Here is a 23,187-nt window from a genome sequence, read left to right as displayed (position 1 = left end):
CTTCTAATTCCAAGGTAAACTGCAATCTGTCATGATAGCTGTTCAAGGTGGAAAGAACAACACGCAGACACAACATGCATTATCCAAGAAGTTCGAGAACCCTCCGTTACATTACTCAGTACGTACAGGTTATCTATAACTGTTTTTCATTTTGGTTATAAAAGAGTAACTAATGTCATCTTGACTATCATAAGCTTATCTGTTTGGTGTCAATAAACTCAGTTCACTGTGTATATCTGATATAAACACATACTTATATTTATATACCTATCACTTCAATTCAACAATGAATATTGTACGTTTCCAAGACTTTTCCGTGATGCTAAAGCAATTCAAACTTGCGACAAATTGACAACGATGAAACTACAGTAATAAATCTTTCACCCAAGATTTGCAGTCTTACTGTCAGCCAAGAAACAGAACAAATTAAATCAGTTGCGTACAAATTATGCCTCCTGTCTTGTAAACTGGACAATCAATTCTCAATCCGATCCCTTATTGAGACCGAACTGTTACAACTGAATTTCAATGTGCTTCTTGTTTACTTGCACAAAAATCATTGCTACAATCTGCTGAATTAGTGTTTGACTTCCGTGTAATAAGTTTTTCTTTTCATTGACCTTACACATTTATTGCAATTCATTTAATCTACAGAACGTGTCAATAGACAGATACTATATCACATAAGCAAACGAGACTATTTGCAGAATGTAAGCAACGTCAAGCTACGTACAGATGGGGCGATTCCTCGGAATTCATCAATACCAATGAACTTTTAGCAATTTTTAGTAAAATGGCCACTGATGCAAAGTTAAAACTACGTCAAACGTTTAATAATAAAGCATCTAAGGAGCTCGTACTTTTTTGGCAATGAAAGAAATCTTGTTTTGTTCGGCGATAGACTAACAAGAAATGTATTCCAGGTCGATCTCTCGGATTTGATTTCTTTTGTAATATGTTATAGTAGACTGTAAACTAAGCAACACGTATTTGTTTTTTTTTTTTATCTGCTACTCAACATTTTAAAGGGGTAAAATCACTCTCCAAAGTAAGGTACGTCAAGACACTTTGACGAAGAAATGATAAAAAAAAAAATTTACCGGGGCTTGATTACGAGACGCAAAAACTCAAAGTCATAACGCTAGCCGCTGCGCCACCGATCCGCTTGAACGTGGCGCGGGCGAGCAGACTGATGAAGTGGCGTCGAAACTTTAACCGTTATTTTCTCGAAAACGGTCGAGTGTTTACTGATAAGCCGAAATACATGTTCGTTTATTTTTATACTTTTTTCATTCCGCGAAGTCTTGTCCAAATCCGTCGGTTACAGTTGGCGGCTTCTCCTCGTTAGTCTACTTATAACATATTACAAAAGAAATCAAATCAAAGAGATCGATCTGTGATACCTTCCATGTAAGTTAGAAATTAAGTTTCTGACTTCCTGTTGTTTATTCACACTTTCATGTATTTGAGTTCTATCTTAGTTTATTTAATAAATCTACTATCATCCACTAGCTTGCTCGGGCTTTTCCCCCTACGTTGTGAAGGTTCGTAAACCTTACGCCTAAGCAAGTTATTGTTTGTCGTTAGTTTCTTTTATTTAAGAAAACCCGATTGCCCATTCCTTCCCGAATTGCCCTATTTTATAGTCCAACAATTTTCACCTTTAAAGTGACGTATGTACTTTCGTCTTTGCGTCTGAATTTATGGCATATGCCACCCACACAAATTAATTAGTGAAGAGAAATCAAGGATCGCTTATGTTCAGAGATCTGAGCCAGTGTAATAGTTTATATCTAAAGATCAATGATAAGATATTATGGTATTGGTGGGACAAACAGCACGGCGATATAATATGAGCGATCCCAGTTATCGATGCTTCTTGCGACGGATGATGCAGAGCAACAGAGAGACCATCATGATTGAGTCAGGATATCGACTGTTCATTTGCATATTGTCAGGTATGTAGAAACTGTGTTGAAATTATTTAAAAATACTCCACACATCGCCCGCAATTTACTAAATGAAAGATCCTAGTGCCGAAATAAAGTTTAACAATTCCAAAGTTTCTGCCTCGGACAGCTTTCGAAAAACTGTCAAAAATCCAAAGTACTCTACATACATAAAAAGCCGGTTTTTAGATGATATGGGAAAAAACGGCAGTCACCGAAAATCGCATAAAATCCAGTCATTGCGTATTCGTCAAATTAACTCTTGATCATATGCAGTTTTTACACCGAATTGATTAATTGAACTTGTTTCGCAGGGTTGGTCCTCTTGGAAGCTAGTCCTTTACTTCCACCACAAAAAGACTTAGTGCTACATACCGGTGACGGAAACATAGAACTTTCCAAAGCTGACAGCGATTACCGACTACCGAACACATCGAGGCCTCTTCATTACGTCATCAAGTTGAATCCTCATCTTGTTGAGAACAACTTCACTTTTACCGGGGAGACAACAATCACCTTGGAAGTTCTGCAAGCCACGAATACAATTACGATCCACTCTAAAGAACAGACAATATCTGAAAGCAGGACCCTCCTATCAAATTATGCCAACACTACGAACTACACCGTTACACACTCGTACGATACTGAAAGAGACTTTTTGACGTTAACCACATCAGTCACACTGATAGCCGGAAACTATTCGCTCTCTTTGTATTATACGGGAGATTTGAGAGATGATATGATCGGCTTCTACAAAAGTTCGTACAGTAATAGTACAGGAGACACAATGTAAGTCAATGAAACTACGGTGAAACACACCTGTAATTAGTTGAATAGAAAAGTCACACTCCATATTATAAGAGATCAAGTAGCTATATTAATTTGTGAATTGATCAAACTCACCAATTTCTAGATCGAAATTGATATAATATGTGCCACGTGCTCACTTATCAGAAGCATCATCTGGCCATGAGAATAAAAATACCAAATACTTTTGCTTTTTTTTACAAGGGATGTGATTAAAGATATCTGACTGAAAAAACTGTTGATATTTATTTTCAAGATGGATAGCAACCAGCAAATTCGAACCGGGTTTCGCTCGCTACGCTTTTCCCTGTTACGACGAACCCGCTCTGAAGGCAACTGTGGACATTTGGCTGAAACGGGAATCGTCGCAGCATTGCTTGGCAAACACGCCGATACTAACCGAGTATGAGGACAGGTAAGTTTTATGCCTTATTCAAATTTCAGTGGTGTATACTTATCATAAAATTCACCTGTAACATTACGAATGTTTGATGAATCAATGCATTCCTTTAGTTTTGAAAATTTATTATCAGTTTACAATACTCAGTCTTATTTATTGCGATCATTCTCTATTCACTTACAACGAAAGATTTATTTGTCTATGTTGTGTGTCAGGAGAAAAAATTGCGTCTCCTTGAATTGAAGTATCTACAAGTTAACTAACATTGTGATGAAATGCCAGGCACCAATAAATCAGCTGATAGATCTAATCGGATTAATGGCGGCTTACTGACCAACTTAGAAATCGATTCTATCGTTTTAATCGTGTATTTATTAAGCAGAAATCTCTTTCATCATCGTATATACGCAGTCAGGCTGACTAAGGCTGATTTATTATCTAGATAATGATGCGTCCAAAATTTGATTCTATATCACTCATCACCTTCAATAAGCTTTACATTTACCAAGAGTGGATTAGTCTTAAGTATGCATGAAGTATATTGACGTGGAATGCCCCATACATGTGCATGTATACATGTGACAGTTTACGACGCTTAAATATGTTTTTTGTAATGACTAAAGAACCATTCTTATGAATGGGATAGAAAAAAGTAGCTTAAAATCTTTCATTTATAAACGAAAAACCCGAGTGAATATTCAAACATGAATTTGAGTGTGCTTTTATTGGGTAGTAAATAATCCGCAATTTTCAGCGATGACGGAAAGACGTGGACCGTTTTTGAAACTACGCCATTGATTTCCACCTATCTAGTCGCTTTCATAGCTTCTGATTTTGCGGGTATAACAACAGATGACAACACGTTCGGGGTGTGGGCGAGATCTACGGCAATTGCTACCGCGCAGTATGCCTTTGACTTCGGCATTGAATCATTAGAATCCTTGGAAAATTATACAGGTATCGCTTACTACAATTATGCGTTGGACAAAATGGATCAAATCGCCATACCAGACTTTTCTTCCGGAGCGATGGAGAACTGGGGTCTTGTTACGTACAGGTAAATCTTTTGTAACATTATTCCATGAAGCAGGAACATCTAGACCTCTGTATCAATTTTTTTACTACACTATCTTAAGGGAGAGATATTTACTCTACGAAGACGGAGTCTCCACAACTTCCGACAAACAGAACATAGCCACGGTTATCAGTCACGAGTTCACTCACCAGTGGTTTGGAAATTTAGTCAGCCCTTACTGGTGGACATATCTCTGGTTAAACGAAGGCTTCGCAACATACTTCGAATATTTCATAACTGCCGAAATCGAAACTGATTGGCGACTCGAAGAGCAATTCGTTGTCGCAGAAATTCACGCCGATGCTTTCGCTGCCGATGGTTTGGGAACTTCTCATGCGATGAACGCTGATGTTGAGACTATCTCAGAAATTCGAGCCATCTTTGACTCAATTTCTTACGGCAAAGGTTGGCTCCTAAGCTCCTTTCTTCCAAGCTCAGTACCATTCTTCATATTTCACTGACACAAATGATTCTGTTGCAGCTGGTAGTGTGATACGAATGATGGAGCACATGATCACGAATTCTGTTTTCAAAGCTGGCCTAACAAATTATCTTAATACCAAGTAAGCACCGTCATGTTTTTTCCATCGATGCAAGATTTTGTTAGTATCATACTCACGAATACCTTGATCATTCAAGTGCATTCGACTACGGCACTTCCGACCGACTGTGGGAAGCTATACAGGAAGCTGTTGATGCGAATGGTCAGTCGTTGAACGTTAAAGAGGTGATGGACACTTGGGTAACCCAAGCTGGATTCCCCGTCGTCACAGTAACTCGCGATTACGATGAAAATACTGCGGTCTTAGGCCAAGTGAGATGATGCACAGAACGTAATATCTATTTAGACATCGCGAGAACTCTAGTTTACAACCAGGTTTCATGTCTTTCAGGAGAGATTTTTCTTGAGAGACAAAAGCTTATATGATTCTGCGGTCTATTGGTGGGTACCGATCAACTGGGCAACCGCGTCTGACCCTGATTACTCCGTCACCACACCCACCACTTGGATCCCTGGTAATGAAAGCATCACCATCCAGTCCCCATCTAGCAGTGATTGGATTCTCTTGAACAAACAACAAACAGGTAGGCTATACGTGAAAATACTGTATTTGCATGTCAAAGTTCCAGATTAAGAACTCTGAGTTCATCATTGCACTTAGTCAACATTGAATTATAGATTCATCCTAACTCGGAATGACATCTCAAAATAATGCATTAACGATCAAAACCTACATTTCGTGAACTGACGCTCAGGATCGTACTAATACAGTGATGATTAATTAAACTTGAAAAGAAAATCGAATTGTACGTATCTCTACTGAGTGAAAAAAACCTCAAGTAAATTTAAGAATAACTACGACGACTAATATGAATAATAAGCTGTACGTGATTGCTCCTAATCTAACAAGTAAGGTATCCCATGTCGATCTCTCTGATTAAATTTTTTTTGTAATGTGTTATAGTAGACTGAAAACTGAGTGAGACGTTTTCTTTTATCTGCCATTAAATATTTTAAGGCGGTAAAACCACTCTCCAAAGTAAGGCATGTCAAGGGGTGATTTGGCAGTTTCGGGGACAAGAATATAATATTTTTTAACCAATCTCATTGGAAAAGTTTCCTTTTAACGACTAGTGAAAAATATCATTTTCTCAATAAATAATTAAAAAAAAAAAAAATAAATAAAAAAATAACACTACCAAATCGCCTCTGGACATGATTTACTTTCGAGAGTGGTTTCACCCGTTTAAAATCCTTAATGGCAGATAAAAAAAAAATACGTGTCGCTTAGTTATTAGTCTACTATAACATATTACAGAAGCAATTAAATCGATAAGAGCGACCTAGGATACCTTCCTCGTAAGTTTGATCAAAAGCTAGTACACATAAACATTCCAATGCAAGTTTGACGAGGTAGAAGCCGAATTTGATTTTATAACTATACATCAATAAATGCAATTTATTGAGGTTTTGAATAAACAATAGTTCTGTTTGTGAATGTCCACATGTGTACAATTGAACTTGAGTAAACTGTTGTCATACAGGATTCTATCGCGTCAACTATGACACAACAAACTGGGATCTACTCAACACATTTCTCAGCAGCGCAAACTATACGCAAATATCACCGATCAATCGAGCCCAATTAATCGATGATGCTCTTAATCTGGCAAGGGGTGGTTACTTGGACTACGCAACAGCTTTGAACGTGACGAAGTATTTGGCCCAAGAAACGGACTACATTCCTTGGTACTCCGCACTCACAGGATTCACTTACATCAACAGACTCTTGGCGCAAACTGATTCCTACGATAATTTTAAAGTAAGCAACATTGAAAACCGCCATTTTTTCTTCATTGCAATTATTATTATTGCTTATTAATTGTTACTTTCTAGTTCGAGCGTCAATTTTTCATCAATGTCGTATCAATGGATGTGGTTTGAGTAGATATTCTGGCAGCCATATTTATTACTATAAAGTAGAGTTCTACTGGTATCAGTCAGATTAATCTGATCAATTTTAAAATTTATCATTATAAGCAATCGACAGCGTGAAATGACGTTCTTTAGGATGAATACAAAAGCTCTTTACAACACTGCCCCGTTTTATCTGAGGTGACTATCAAATATTAAAAAAACTCATAACTGTCGGTCTTATTGATTAATTTGGATTAAGTATTACTCAACTACTATCGTCGAATATCAACCTCGCGCATACTTTTATGAGTTCTTCACGAACTCATTCGTGGTATCTAGGACATTGATGAAATATAAGCTCAGTCGTAATTATCGCGTTCATCTAGTCTAGATTTGAAATATTCTCTCGCTGCTAATCTCCCGTCGCATCTAGATATCATGCAAACATTAAACAAAGTAAAAGTAATTTTCGCTCACTCCGCGACTGTTGATAACAGATGAAATTATCACATATCTTCACTTACAGACATACCTCACAAGTCTCTTGGCAAATGCCCTTGAGACGTTCGGATACGAGGAATTGGATGCTGATGAGCACGTACACAAGTTCCTCCGAAACAACGTCTTGACTTGGTCCTGTAGACTGGAATTAGAAGCTTGCGTGGAGTTTGCAAAGGAAAAACTTTTGAGCTGGCTAGTCGATAACGATGAAACAGCGTGAGTTTCAGTGCAGGCCCAAAATGTCGCAAATTGTAAAACAAAAAAGGTCACAGATATTATAAATGCCATATATTTATCTTTGATTCAGGATCACGCCGAACCTGAAAAGCGTTGTTTACTGCACAGGAATTCGTAATGCAAACTCAACGATATGGAATTTAATGTGGAACAAGTACCTAGCAACTGATCTTTCCTCTGAACAAATTCGCATACTCCGAGGACTCGGGTGTTCAGAAGATACGGATATACTTAACAAGTAATCGACGTAAAATACTCAGATAACAATATCCGTGCAAATTTTGAAGCAAAAAGACAGTTATGATGGCAAAATATTGCTAGCAATATTAGAACAAGGTGTGTTCTCAAATTGCTGTCAAAATCTAAGCGAATCATTCCAAGTAAAAGTTGTCAGCTACATATATATCTGCTGAATGCAAATCTTGCTATACATAAGACTAACAAAAAATTATTGCTGTAAATTTCCTGCACAAAAATTACCCCGCGAAAATTTTCGGTAAAACGCAAAAGAAAAAACCGCGGCAAGCAAAGCGCACTCTTTGCACAGACACGCTTCGTTATCTGGGTATGGATTAAACGTTCATTAGAATGTACAGATTAATTTTTTCAATTAATGCCGAAACGCTCTCTCACGTTCCGATTCCGTTACAAGCAATTTGAACGTTTCAGCTACATGGCCCTTGCGACAACATCTGGATCTGGCATCCGATCACAGGATTCGTCAACAGCCTTCCAATCGGTGTATACCTATGGTTCTGCTAACAACATTGAGCCAGCGTTGGATTACATCATCAATAATTTAGAAGCTATTATTGAATAGTCAGTGTTAATAATCGAACATCATGATCTTCGTACATCTTAAAGGAAAGTATCCCAGGTCGATCTTCCCGATTTAATTTCTTTTATAATATGTTATAGTAGACTAGAAACTAAGCGATACGCATTTTTTTATATGCCATTAAACACTTTAAGGGGGCGAAACCACCCTTCAAAGTAAGGCATGTGCAGGGGCAATTTGAGCGTTTTTTTTCTTTATCTAGAAAATTACATTTTTAATTTTTATTTCCAGTTGGATTGGTTAAAAAATATTATGTTCTTGTGGATGAACTACCAAATCACTCGTTGATATGTCTTACCTTGGAAGGTGGCTTCACCCCCTTAAAGTGTTTAAGGGCAGATAACAAAAAAAAAACGTGTCGTGTAGTTTTTAATCTACTTTAACGTATTACAAAAGAAATCAAATCGAAGTGATCGACTTGGGATACCGTCCTTCTTAGAATCTTCTAAGTAAGCTAAACGAATTTTTTTTATATATAGCTACGGTGGCACCTCGACGGTCACTACCTTACTCTCCGGGATTGGTCTCCGAATAACTACAAGTGCACAGCTTGAAAAGGTAATGTCTCGTCGATATTTCATCGATAAGAATTAAGGTCGTGTTTGGAAAATTGAACCCAGATATCTGGCAATGAGTAATGCCACTCGTGCATATAGTCAAAGCGTACAGAATTCACCGGGAGTTGATACATAACATGAACCGCGAAAACTAGTAGCACCAAAGCCGATAGTCTGCCACGGAAAATCAGCAAGATTTAATGATTGGAGCGGCTTGATAGCGTTGCAGGAAATTACTTACTTATCTATTCGTGATTTCAGCTGCAAAATTTTGCCACTGCCCAATCTACTCTTTTGGGAACTGCGGCAAGTACCGGAATTTCGAACGCCCAGAATAATTTAGCCTGGATCGAATCGTACGAAGCAACGATCAGCAGCTGGTTAGAAGAAGCTGTCGCTGATTCAAGTTCGTCTAATGTTGGAATTAGTAGCGCACTGTTGACACTATGCCTTGTTTGTTTATTGAATTTTTATCAGTAGTGAAAAAGGAGTTTAAAACGATATTTTTAAGTTTACCTTGTATAGTTAAATAAAAATTTAGGATTATACGTAATATCTGAACGTTGCCTATCAAGAACTTTATTAAATAGACTGACGCGGAAAGATTCGCCCCATTTATTCCCAACAACCATTGACTGGTTTAGACTCATTTTCTGAATGGCAGTCATATTATATATTATGTTTCGCTACAGTAATAACACTTAAGAAATATATTGCAAATAATTTATATCAATAGACTGACAATGAGTAAACTTCAATGGTGTGCAAAGAACCTCCCAAAACAGGGGCATTTTTTGCCCATTTTGGAGTCCACGCGAATTTTTCCGAAACAACAGCCAAATGATACCTTACGATACCCTAATACTCAGAAACAAATTTTATCCTAACTTTACGAATGCTTCCGTAGATACGGGGCAGCAAAGTTGTCAACTGTCGATATATTTAGTAGAACAGACCAACAGATGAAAAAAAAAATCAAATTTGGAGGAGCAAACATATATTCCCATGTATTTGTCGACGCCAAACCAGAATCTGATGTCAAAAATACCCGTAATATATACCCCTTAATAATTAAGTAAAGTCAAAAAACGGGTATTTTTGATATCAGATTTGGATTCAGCGTCAAAAAATACATGAGAATATTATGGTCGCTGTTGCCAATCTGGAATTTTTTAATTCTTACTTCAACTTTATAAAACCGCGTTGACGATCTAGACGGATTTAGAAAATCTGTCGTATATTTTTGACCTCAACATTCCTCAGTTTAGATGAGTATTATGAAAAAAAAACGTAGCTAAAAATACGATGACTTACGAAAAATTAAGAACTTTCACAGAAATGATGACCACAAGATTACAGAGAAGTAAAAAAAACTACGATAAATTACGAAAAAAGGACGAAATCGGTAGAAAATTCTACGACAGAACTACGAAAGTCTTCCAAATGATGTAGAAAATCGTAGAATATTGTCGCCAGGAAGTAGAAAAAACTGCGATAGATTACGCAAATTACGATAATCTACAGGAAATTCTACGACTTGAAGTTAAATGACGGAGAGATTAATAGTTCTAACCTTCTTTCAGACGACGACCTAGGCTTTCACACACGATATGGTGTACATAACGAACCTTGGGGTTGTTTACATTTAAAATACATAAGTAGGTTCAGAAATTGGCCCTGAGTGGTGCGTTCACGTCAAATTAGTGAGTATACCGCTGGACTTTAATGTTTATTTTATTTTTAACGCTTATTTTGCTTGATAATTGTTGGGCCAAATGGCTAAACTGATTCATTGTTTTTTATTATGGTTGTACTCAAATGGTTTGTGTATAACGTAAGTTGTTTTCAATAAATGTCATAGTTCTGAGCTGGGCCGCCACCAAAGGGTTGAAACGTCAACATCTATGGATAATTTTGATCGTTGATATTGGATACCAAGAAAAGAATCTCTTTTATATGAATAAAGAAGGTCGATTAACTCGTCTACATAATATAATTATGAAAACCCACGTTTCGGTGGGTTATCGGCAGATGTATGTAATAAATAACTAGAGTACAGGGAATTTTTATTGTTCTTCATAATCGTTTAGTCGATCAATAGATGGAGATAAAGACGTTACTGTACCCCTGATCCAAGAACGTCAAATAAAGTGAAAGAATCAAAGGTACACAAATACTTCAGATTACCTTCTGTTTCCAATGACCGACAAAATGTATATTGACAGCGGCAGGTTCATAATAAGACCACGTTTCTCTTGGGTACACTCACGTCAGATCCTGCTCGCCATTAAACGGTTCCAGTTTTGCGTTCATATCAGGGGGGATTACAGGGGGAAGCAGCCGATTACACGGATAAAATGCACCGTAATGCCGTACGTATCTCCTGCAAAACGATAACAAGACGAATCAAACTCTGGCTGATACATCGATAAGGATGTCAATGTCACGAAAGAATTCATATTGCTGTTTCTTAAATACCAAACATGACGTTGACATAATAATTACATTGAACGACATTTCTTGATGATTAGTTTTATACGGACCACGTCCTCATATCTTTGTAATTAATGGATCTAATCAGAAATAATTCGCAATCTATCCTGTAGTAATGCACGCAATATCCTAAAAATTGAATAGCACTGAGTTCATAGGTGGTTAATTGCTTCGGCATTTCTATAGACTTTTTATTGTTATCAGAAATAGCAAACTCTTCTTATTTCACACTCCCGATGACATAAACACGATGTATAATGTTAATCATCAGAGCAAATGCATCAAATCTTGCTACCATGAGTGGAAATAAACTGGAGATAACTCGACGAAAATTCAGTATAGCGAATCCAATCAGCAACCCCGAAAAACCCTGCATAAAGTTTTTTGACCGTGTTTGACCAAATTTGAAATTTTCGTCCGCCATATTGGATCCACCATCTTGAATTTTCAATGTCTGATTTCAGATTTGTAATCAGCGACCCCAAAAATCATAGAATACTGTCTTGTGATAAAAGTTGACTCGGCACAATAATGATTAACGGCACGATAGTGATTCAAGGGGTTAAGGTTCAAGATAATCCTGCAGCTGATACTCCAGTAAGAGGAGGTGATTAATGGTGAATAATGAGAAGAGTGTATCATGCACGTTAACACGAAGAAAAAATGGCAAGAGCATTGACCGACGTGATTGAACATCGTGAACATTGCAGAAGCTGTTATAAGAATGATCGTGCAATATGCGTTTCTAGAGGATGTTAGATAATTACAGTCATACAATCGTTAGGTGAGAAAAAAGAGTCGCATTATCGAGATAAGATAGTTACGACTGTTATAAAACTAGGTATCACGAGCTGCGATCGGAGGACCGAGAAGAGACCTCGGATCTGACAGGTACGTGATCGTCCGGCAATCGATTACTGTTTGCTATCTGCCTCTTTCAACCATAGTACCTATAGAATTACACTTCGTGACCAGGATGGGTGATTGACGTAAGTTTCGTTGATTGTTGCTCAAAACATGACTATTTATTGAAGTTCCGATGTTTTGGCCGGGCTCCGTCGACCATCTTCAGGCTACATAAATACATAAGTGTTTAATTTAACATGCATGTGCTTAGAACTAGTTTACATTTGTGAGGAAACATTTGTAAGTCGACATAAACAGTTGAATCAAATGAAACATGTAAGTAGGCACAGGTTGTTAAAAAATGTGAGTACCCTGGCAAAAATTTTTCACGCCAAATTTACACTACGAAAATTTCTTGCGTTCTTCTACGACATTTGGAACACTTTCGTAGTTTTTTCGTATTTGTCGTAGACTTTCTCGTAGATGACCGTAAATTTACGTCACTTATCGTAGTATGTTTTACTTCTCTGACAATTTTCTACGATTTTCTACGCCATTTGGAACATGTTCGTGTTTTCTGGTAGAATTTTCCATAGATGATCGTATTGCGTAATTTATCGTAGGGTTTTTTTTTTACTTCACTGTAATCATGTGGTCAAAATTTCTGTGCAAGTTCATAATTCTTTATAGATCATCATATTTTTAAATAAGTGTTTTTTTGCATAAGACTCACCAAATTGGGAAGAGATGAGTTCAAAAATATACGACAGATTCTCTAAATCCGTTTAGATCGTACTCAGAAAATGAGAAGATCAGCCTTCGGATACAGAACCAAATTTTGTCCCGTAAACTGTCTGCAATAAATTTTCATTGTGAGAGAGATGCGGCATTAAGCAGACGTTTTGGATTCAAAATTGTAATTTGTTTTCATAGAAAATTGTAGATTTTCATAAGATTTTGTAGAAATTTGTACTTTTTTTACAAAATTCAACGCGTTTCCACGCAGAAAAGTTCGTAATTTTTGGGTCGAAAAACGAAATTATTTTTCATAAAAAGTTGTTGATATTAGTAATTTTTTATTAATTCACGTAGTTCGCTACAAAATTCTACGGATACAAAATTAAATCTACTTCGAGTATGTCATTTTCATTACTTTTCGTACAAAGTTGTAGATTTTCATAATTTTTTGTAGAATATTGTGCTTTCCTACGAATTCCAACACAATTCTACGAATTAAAGAATTCGTAATGTATGGGTCCAAAACCGAAATTATCTTCCGTAAAAAGTTGTAGATATTCATAATTCTTCGCTAATCCGCGTAGTTTTCGATGAAATTCTACGAAAAAAATGTCAATCCACTTTCAATATGCAATTTTCTACGATTGATAATTTAATTTCTCGTAGAATTTTGTACTTTTCTACGAAAAATACTACGATTTTCTACAACCGAAAATTTTTTATAATTTGACGTAGAAATCATTTTCGAAAGGGTAATCTGATTATATTTATGTAATCTTAGCATTCACCGACCTTAAAATAACTTTAAAGTCACTATCAATTTCCTAAATGCATTTTAACCAATAACTTTGTAAATTCAAATCGCTATACATTCTGCGTACACATAACCTCTTTGAGGGGTCACATGTTTGATTAATAAGATATTATTTTATCATAGTTAACTGCCATATTATTCAATCTTAATAACGCAGGAACATTTAGGTTATGTTATTAACAAATGTTGCTTTACTATATCCAAGCACATGTATATCAAATTAAACAAAATTAAACATTTATATATTTATGTAGCCTGAAGATGATCGACAGGGCCCGACCGAAAGGTCGAAAATCCAATAAATAGTTATGTTTTGACCAATAATCGACGAAACTTGCCTCACTCATAGTATATGTATTATTTTCATCTCCGTATCATTTTTCAGCCTTTTTATTTGTGCCCTCCTAGCCATATTTAAGTTAAGTCGGTAGTGAAATAGACCAACAACGTTACGGCTAGTCATCAGTGAACCGTGTGACCTGGTACATATCAAATTCCGGGTATTCAATATATGTATAGGGTGTATATTAAATGATTGAAGAACAACCGGTGAAATAGGCCGATTTTTACCACCACAGGTAAGGTGAAACTTATAGATATCTTCAAATTCATATTTACTCCAATGTAATCAACATTATCGTTGCGTCCTTCACGCCAAGTGGCAACATTACACGTATGGATACCATGCTTGGAATGAGAAGAATATTTTTGAGATGACATTAAATTTCAACGTTATTTTACTTGTTGGTAAATAATTCTTTTCACATGTCAAGAAAAAGAACTAACAGAGTGAAAAACCTTTTTCTTGTAACCTTTCTGCGCGTATATTACTACTCTTGCTTAGAAGTCGATTTAGAATACAGAAGAATTTGCCCAATAACTAAAATGAAGCTTTCTTTTAAGCCATTTATAAGAAATTTGTCAAAAACCGTTAAGAATCGTATTGTGAACCACAACGGTTTTCTCGATATGCCATTTTTTTCAATTGGTTGACGAATTTAACGCATAAATTGCTGTAGATTCGATTTAATGAATGCACAACTGAATCCAAACCAATTCACGTGCGGACTTGATTATTTACAGATGATAATATTCATATAAAATTACCGGCAAAAAAAAGTTCGTCAATCTGGAACATTTTATTCCAAAAATAATTTTTTTAATCCGTTACAATATATTTAATTTTAAAAAAGTGCCATCTTTTCCGTAATGGGCCTTCTTTAGTACTCCTCTTCAATTATGGAGTATGTGCGCGGTTTTTGCAATTATCTTAACCGACAAAATAATATTTCGTGTGCTTCTAAAAATATTCCACATCATAAGTTATTAAAACCTCTAGAAACAATAATACGAAATGGTTCTATACAAACGGTTATAAAAAGTGACCTCATATCAAAAATAAATATGAAGTCGAGATCACAAGTGACCAGAAATGATGGCCCGATATCAAGGCTGATAAAACCACTGTTTTAGGTCAATATTGGGAGCTCATAACTATTCATACGTCCCCGTAATTTCAATGGACAGACAAACGTAGTTGCAGGCCTGCGCCTAAATGGAGTAGACAAACTTGAGAACGAACGTTTCATGAAATATGATCAGACTACATGATTTTCCTCAGTACCAGTGAATAATATATAATCAATTTCTGTAAGGTATAACAGTGAAATATTTTGGGTGATTGATTTTTGAATTGAAAGACAATAAATTGGAGAATGTTGTTAAAAAATGGAAAAAATAATACTAATTCTTTCCCCAAATTTCATTCACCATAAACGTGTGTTAAAATGAGATATTACAAGGAACTGAATTATATGTGGTGAAACACAAAACTCTTGACGAATCACATTTTATTTTACTTTAGCTTCACAATGTATACCACAATACAAGTGCAGTGGTATCTTATCATTTAAATTTCATTGCCCAGTTGAGAAACCTATATTTGCTTAACCCCTCAGATTATTCTGATCATTTATGAAAATAACCATTAAGACGCATATGGTACAAATGAAGAGCGATCAAGAATGATAGAAAATATATGCATTTCTGTAAAATTGTGAATTTAGACATGCTTCAGGAAAGCAGAACGACGCGGATTGCACTTTACAACGTTACAAGTTCCTTGATTGGATGGATTGGGATAAAATAATGAGAATTAACAGATGTGAGCTTATGACAACTTTGTGCAGTAATAAAGTACGATATTACAACTAAAGACATTATAGTTATCATCTGAGTAGTCAAGTGTCCACTTCACACGTTTGAGAATCATTGACGCTCAATCATTTTTGCCTCGGAATCGTGACGCATAGAGTAGGGATAAAAGTATTAATAATGCGATAAGATATTAACAATGTAATAACAATCACCTCGAATTTGCCATTTCCGATTATAAATTCGCTAGTCCCAGGTACGTTGATATAATTTGTCGTTGAATAGCCAACATTTCTCATTGATATGCGCGATGTTGTCAACTCGCATTAGACATTACAATTGCCTTTTCACTGTCACCGTAACATAGGCTTACGATGATTTTTGCCCGACAAAACTAAGTAGTAATTTTGATAGGTATCAGGTACGGATATGTGAAAGAAAATATTTGAAAACTTCTATCATTCTATTTTCTTAGTACTACTCAAGTTACCTTCCGATTTCTATGTTGAATATATTCATTAATGGTAGTGTTGATATTTAAATATTCATCTGCCCTCACTAGTTATTGTTTATGGTGATTTTAAGCATACTTAGAGCTATGTAAGTACAAGAGAAAAAGATTGAACAGGAGTTTTGAAGAAATTAGATAAAGATATCATAGGTCTTTTTGATTTATCTAGTCTCTTAAGTCTTGTTTAAAACTAATGCTGTTTACTTTATTGCTAAACATTCAGTTTCATATTCATTATATTTAATCTTTTGAAAAAAACAGTAAAAAAATCTTTAAATATGCATACCTTGTATAAAAATAAATCTGGATGTGCTGTAAAAAACAAGCGCTATATTTTAATTCGACATACCTAAATACATAAAAAAAAGGATTGTTACCTAAGGGGGAAATTAAAAGTTACATTTCGAAGATTTGTGTAATTATTCAACAGCTAATGCTACAGACAATGTGCAGCTGGATAAAACAAATCTCAGTGAATGATTTCATACTGGCACGACCTTCATTAATCACAAGTCACATAACTTCAGTACAGGGCATTCCAGCTAAAATTGACTTACGCTCGACCTCATTTTTTCAGATTCAGTGCTCAATTTCGTACGGAATTCAAACAGTTTCGCGTTAAAAATTTTTTTTTTCTGAATCGACCCAAGATCTGACGATATGCCATAAAAGAACCAGTCTCGGTTGACGCAAAAAGGTTATTTCAATCTACTTTATCTGGTGAGATTTTAAAATGTTTTCAAAAGTTTGTACAGAATTCTTGACGGTTGAAGATGATATCAGAACTTCTTCAAGGGTATTAGCCAGAGTATTCCTGAAGTTTATACAATATTGCAGATCATTTTCAAAGTTTACCAGAGAATTTTCGACAATTCTAAATAATACCGGAACGTTTTCAAGAGTTAACTGAATATTCTCGAAGTTCAAGGGTGGTTCAAAATTTTTTTTAAATGTTACCAGATAAAATAAATGGTCTTAATCCTCTTAACGTTATGCGAGGCGGGTTATTCACTTTTTCACGGAATATTGTCGACTTTCCAATGTTCGTAACGAATGCACCGTTTTATGAGAAAAAAACGGCCCAAATCAATCATTATTTACTTAATGAATAATCTTATTTTTTTTTCTTACTTCAGAAGGAAAAAAAACACCTTTAGGGAGGTTTTCGATTTTTTCGCCATTTTTGTTCATGATACTTTGAACCAAACTAAATGTTTTGTTTCATTCAAATTCTCATATCTTACCTCACGTTTATGCGCTACGTCCTCTTGAAAATTATCAGATTTTAAAAAAGGAGATTCGAAATGATCATCAAGCCATTCCATTCAAAAAACCAGAAACAAATTCAAGGTCTTCTTGTGGGCTAATAGAATTCCAAAAAAAAAAAAAATTGAGAGCAGAATTTGAATGATAAAGTCGAGCGTTGGTGGAGTTCACTTGGAATGCCCCATATGTACAAAGTACAACTGAAATCAACTTTAGCTAGATATTTCTACGAACGATTTTAAAATTGTGAATTGAAGCTCTATTGAAGTCGTAACTTAACCAATAATCATTCTGGTCGGACAGTCGTAGTACAGTAAAGCTTTATCATACACCGATAAACCTCGCGCCACCGTATATTGTAGGTATTATTCCGTCATTCCATGCCATAAATTAAACGAATTGTTACGTAAACTAATATAGTATCGAACCATCATCGTTGGACAGTAACCAAACAATCCTCACGTAATTTACGATAGTGACTATTGTAGTCAAAGAGAATGAAAGAGCAGCAGGTGTTTGCTGAACTAAAGAAACTTATGTTAATCTGGTCGTTACAGAATGAGAGCCACTCCGGTGGTAGTGGCTGCCGTAGCGGTGTTGCTGGCTTCGACATGGGCTTATCCCAACGTCGAGGACCATGCTGCCAAATTTGAAAGCCGACAAATTCAGGACCGTGCTGATGAGGAATACCGATTGCCAACCACTTTGTCACCGGAGAATTACACGGTCATTTTGGCACCTTACATCGAAGACGGAAACTTCACTTTCGATGGGTTTGTACACATCGAGATGAAAGTCATCGAGGAGACGAACTTGATAACGTTGCATGCGAAGGACTTGAACATTTCATGGATCGAGGTTACCTTAGAGAACTCGAATACCATAAATATTACAGATCAAGCTTTGAACGAGGTTACCGACATCCTAACACTCACACTAGAAAGCTCTCTAACAGCAAATTCATCGGTATACCTGAAGATTCTATACGTCGGCGTACTCAACGATGACATGACCGGGTTCTACAGAAGCTCGTACACCGATTCCAATGGTACTACAAAGTGGGTCGCCACCACTCAGTTTCAGCCAACTTACGCAAGACAGGCATTTCCATGTTTCGATGAGCCGGCTTTCAAGGCAAAATTTAACATTCTCATTAACAGACCGGAAGAATATCACGCGATCAGCAACATGCCGATCGTTAATGCTTCCGAAGTGAGGTAAACAGTTTTACCAAATTTCATAACAGTCTACAACCTTTATGGGGCTCAAGAAATAAAATTGAAGCTGCATCTAAAAATTAAGAACAAATACAATTATTATCGTATCCGTTTTTGTCCCAGCAATGGCCGTATAACGGATGTCTTTGATGAAACACCAATAATGTCTACATACCTTCTGGCCATTCTCGTATCTGATTTCGAAAACTTGACAACATCAGATGGGAATTTTAGCATGTGGGCGAGACCGAACGCCATTTCTCAAGCGGAGTACGCCCTCAGCTTAGGTCCCCTAATTTTGGCTTACTTTTCCGAAATAACCGGTCATGACTACCCTCTGGCCAAACTGGACATGGCAGCTTTAACTGACTTCTCTTGGGGTGCTATGGAAAATTGGGGCTTGGTTACGTATCGTGAGACTGCGATGCTTTACGACGCCAACCACTCCTCGGCCACAGCCAAGTCGAGAGTTGCCACCGTCGTGGCTCACGAACTAGCTCACATGTGGTTCGGCAACATTATCACATTAGAGTGGTGGGACTATGCTTGGCTTAATGAAGGTTTTGCCAGAAGGTTTCAATATTTAGCAACAGACAGTGTAAGTGTAAACCTAATATTGAGCAATATGCTGACTCTTCTTCGTCTGAAATATCTGACTAGATTTGCAGGCAGTCTCATTTAGGGAAACTAAAACTGGAAAATGGCTTACAGGTTGAATCGTCATGGAATCTGCTACATCAGTTCTTAGTCGACCAACATCAGGTAGTATTTGCCAATGATGCCTTAGAATCAGCGCATGCATTGGTCGCTTCAGTGTTGACTCCCACCGAGATTTCAAATCACTTCAGCACAATCTCGTACAATAAGGGTGCCAGCATTATCAGGATGATTGAAACTATTTTAGGGGAATCGATTTGGCATGCGGTTCTCCATGAATATATCGATGCTCAGTAAGCCAATTCTTCCATAGTATGTTTGACCATGATGCGTGGAATGTCTCTTTTTGCTAGCAGATGTGCTTTGATTCTGTATTCACGTATGTTATTTATTCAACAGTTTGTACGGCAATGTCAAACCGGACGATCTTTGGGCGGCAATTCAGGACCAAGTTGATATCAATGACGTGGACCTTGGCAATCAGACTGTAAAAACTGTTCTGGACACTTGGATATTGCAGGCAGGTTACCCTGTTGTCACGGTGAATCTTAACCAATCCACCGGAATCGCTACGATATCTCAGGAACGATTCTTACTACGGGGAACCGAAAGTTCTGTTACCAACTTGACCTGGTGGGTACCGATAAGTTACATCACTGCGAGTGAGCCAAACTTCAACGACACATCAACAAAGTACTGGCTGGGCAATGAAACCGCGACTATTCAAGTGGACAACGGAACTGCGGACTGGCTTTTGTTCAACGTTCAAGAGACCGGTTACTATAGAGTCAACTATGACGTAGAATCGTGGACAAAGATCATGAACCTACTTAATAGCGCGGATTTTGAAACAATCCACGTTCTGAATCGAGCCCAGATTGTCGACGACCTCCTCAATCTCGCTAGAGCCGATTATGTCAGCTATGAAATTACTTTGGCCGCAACGCAATATCTTGCGCAAGAAGGTAACTACGTCCCGTGGAAGGCATTTTTCACGGGATTGAACTACTTGGATCGTCGTTTTCTCGGACAAGATGATATATACGCCTTGTTTCAAGTAAGGAGCCTATGTCAACTTACAGTTATAATTTTTTCAATCTTGTACGCTCATATCTTCACCTTTCGGCAGTGACAGAGGCACTGTCAATTGAAACATGTGTTTTACAATTCCTTAATTATAGACTCACGTCCTGACTCTCACCGACAACATTTATAACGAACTTGGCTTCGATGACGTGACCGGGGAAGATTGGTTGGACACGCTTAACCGACGTCAAATCCTGGACTGGGTCTGCAATTTCGGGCACGAGGAATGCATCTCGAAATCCCTTGAATATTTCGCCGCGTATAAAGCAAACACTTCCAACACGTAAGGAACTTTTTTCCCATAAGATATATTATGAGGATAAAGAAAAACAAAGTTGAGTTGAAAGGAAACGTTCCTCAAAAGCACGCCTAGCAATAAAGTTCAAATTTCATCACCATTCATCACATAATGACGGTAATATGAAAGAACGTCGCATCTCCTATAGTGAAAGAAGAACGGGGCATCTTGACCGAGGTCAAATGTTTCATTGATACAGCACTCGAATTTTCGGTGCATGAATTATATGAAGCATTTTTTTCCAACAGATTCAATAAGTGTTTTAATCATTTTCTTACTTATTTGGTCTTCGTAATGAGCTCGATTTTATGTCAAAGCTTCTGACCATTCTGTAATCCCAATGTGAAAATCATTCCCATTCTGCAATGTATATAATTTTTGTCTTCATTTTATAAATTGAAAAATTCAATGTAATTGACATATTAGAATTGAAGAATTTTGTTTGTTCGATTTTATGTGAAAGTTTCTGATTCCTCATTATGAAAGCTAAATAAATGAGAAAATCATTGAAGCAATTTTTGAATCTATTGCAAAAAGGTGCTTGGCATAATTCATACATCCAAATTTCCAGTGCCGTATCAACGAAAAATTTGATTTTGGTCGAGATTTCATGTTCTTCTTCCACTATTTGAGATGTCACGATCTTCTAGCACAATTTGAGATATCACGCTCTTCCACACTGCGATGGATAAAATCGAGTCGTTCCGGGAAAAAAAAATATTTTCGCGCGCAAGAAAATTTTTAAATGGCTATTACTCATTTTAAATGCCTACTGAAATGTATCGAAAACTCAGCTCCTATGCAAAAATTGGCCTGATTAATAATCTTCAATCTCTGATCATGCAATATTATTTCGAAATTTGTCAGCTACCGAATCTGAATTGTGTGCAGAAAGAAGAGATTCGATTTTCAAACTCGAACGTTCATATGAAAATTAACGAAAATTGGAACCACCGTGTCATATCGTATTCAACATGTACTATTTTCGCTCAGGGTTTCTCCAAACCAGCGGACTGCCGTGTATTGTACCGCCATCAAGCACGGAACATCAGACGACTGGTACTTTCTCTGGAATCAATATTCCCTGGCGAATGTTGCAGCGGAACAGATAGTCATACTTCAATCACTCGGCTGTTCTAGAAACTATACTATTCTCTACGACTATCTGCACTATCTTCTTGAAGAAGAACGCGGAATCAGAGCTCAGGATATGTCGACGGTATACGCTGCGGTCTACACTTATGGTGGACTGGAAGGCGTAAACGCAACGCTGGATTTTGTAGCTGATTATTACGCAGACATTGAATCCTAGTGCGTTCTCGTTGAACAATGTCATTGATGGGACAAAATTTTATTGAGAGCCATTTTGTCATTGTAATGACAAGTTTATCACATTTGCTTCTACTTTGTTTCAGCTATGGTAGTTTAAGCTACGTTTCAAGCATTTTGTCTGGTGCGTCTCAGAGATTGTCCACTCAGGAGCTTTTGGACAAGGTATGTGGCTAACATTGTTGAGCAAAGCTTCAAAGTATACTAAAATGAATTTTTTCAGTATTTTACGGAAAAACAATTTCAGCTGTGTCATCTTTTGGGGTATCAACCCAATTTAATGTTGTATCGGTTTGTTTCAGTTTTCTAGCATTATCGAAACTCATGCCGACAACTTGACGACGATATCAAGTAGCTTGTCATCCCAGCTTACTCTCGCTCAATATGAACTGAATTGGTATGAAGAACACGCAGCCGTCATTTCTACCTGGCTCTCCGAACAGTATGAAACTATGGATGATTATCGTCTACCAACAACAATTTATCCAACCACTTATGAAATTTACCTATCCCCTTATCTTGTGGAGGATAATTTCACATTCGACGGGAGTGTACAGATCGCAGCGAATGTCGTCGAGCAAACTAACAAAATCGTACTGCAGTACTACGAAATCACCATAACCAACGTTTCGGTGGCGGCGAACTCCTCATCCCTCATAATTTCTAACACGACTTACAACTCGACTACCCATAAGTACACGATTATACTTGAAACAGCATTGGCGGCTGGAACGTCCATCGTTATTGATATTATTTACGTGGGAACTCTGGACGATGATATGCAAGGATTTTACCGAAGCTCATACATCAACGCCGAAGGTGAAACAAGGTATTGTATCCAAGTATTTCATGATAGAAACATTTTCTCTGCCACGATAAAGTCCTGTAGGGCCTATTCCAATATCGCACGGTTCTCGAATAGATTCATGTAAGAATATATGACCATTCCAGAAAATTGGGGCCGATCCTGCAAAAATTCACTGTATGGCATTCAT

The 23,187-nt window shown here is 36.9% G+C and overlaps 2 protein-coding genes across 3 annotated transcripts in view; both read left to right on the top strand.

The window, feature by feature from the left end:
• The first annotated feature begins 1,880 nt into the window (after window positions 1-1,880).
• On the top strand, window positions 1,881-9,336 carry LOC124297688 (aminopeptidase N-like). Its single transcript, XM_046748966.1, has 14 exons — window positions 1,881-1,958; window positions 2,264-2,738; window positions 3,013-3,171; window positions 3,911-4,213; window positions 4,293-4,636; window positions 4,713-4,794; window positions 4,871-5,045; window positions 5,125-5,317; window positions 6,278-6,555; window positions 7,177-7,367; window positions 7,459-7,626; window positions 8,058-8,207; window positions 8,706-8,784; window positions 9,045-9,336. The coding sequence occupies exons 1-14, from the start codon at window positions 1,889-1,891 to the stop codon at window positions 9,261-9,263; spliced, it is 2,886 nt and encodes a 961-aa protein (XP_046604922.1). The 5' UTR covers window positions 1,881-1,888; the 3' UTR covers window positions 9,264-9,336.
• A 2,816-nt stretch (window positions 9,337-12,152) lies between these two features.
• LOC124297592 (putative aminopeptidase-2) overlaps window positions 12,153-23,187 on the top strand; it is a 35,502-nt gene continuing 24,467 nt past the window's right edge. The window contains exons 1-10 of one of the 2 annotated variants that reach the window (XM_046748782.1): window positions 12,199-12,265; window positions 14,060-14,252; window positions 18,163-18,822; window positions 18,946-19,420; window positions 19,534-19,772; window positions 19,879-20,536; window positions 20,661-20,848; window positions 21,857-22,174; window positions 22,279-22,357; window positions 22,495-23,021. In XM_046748782.1, the coding sequence (XP_046604738.1) occupies window positions 18,164-18,822; window positions 18,946-19,420; window positions 19,534-19,772; window positions 19,879-20,536; window positions 20,661-20,848; window positions 21,857-22,174; window positions 22,279-22,357; window positions 22,495-23,021 (3,143 nt within the window). In that variant the 5' untranslated portion in view covers window positions 12,199-12,265; window positions 14,060-14,252; window position 18,163. Of the gene's footprint in view, window positions 12,168-12,198; window positions 12,266-14,059; window positions 14,253-18,162; window positions 18,823-18,945; window positions 19,421-19,533; window positions 19,773-19,878; window positions 20,537-20,660; window positions 20,849-21,856; window positions 22,175-22,278; window positions 22,358-22,494; window positions 23,022-23,187 lie in introns of those variants that run through there. The other variant, XM_046748783.1, reaches the window with a different exon arrangement.

This window comes from Neodiprion virginianus, chromosome 2, assembly GCF_021901495.1.
Source record: "Neodiprion virginianus isolate iyNeoVirg1 chromosome 2, iyNeoVirg1.1, whole genome shotgun sequence".
Classification (NCBI taxonomy): Eukaryota; Metazoa; Arthropoda; class Insecta; order Hymenoptera; family Diprionidae; genus Neodiprion; species Neodiprion virginianus.
This window is presented reverse-complemented; position numbering and strand designations above follow the sequence as displayed.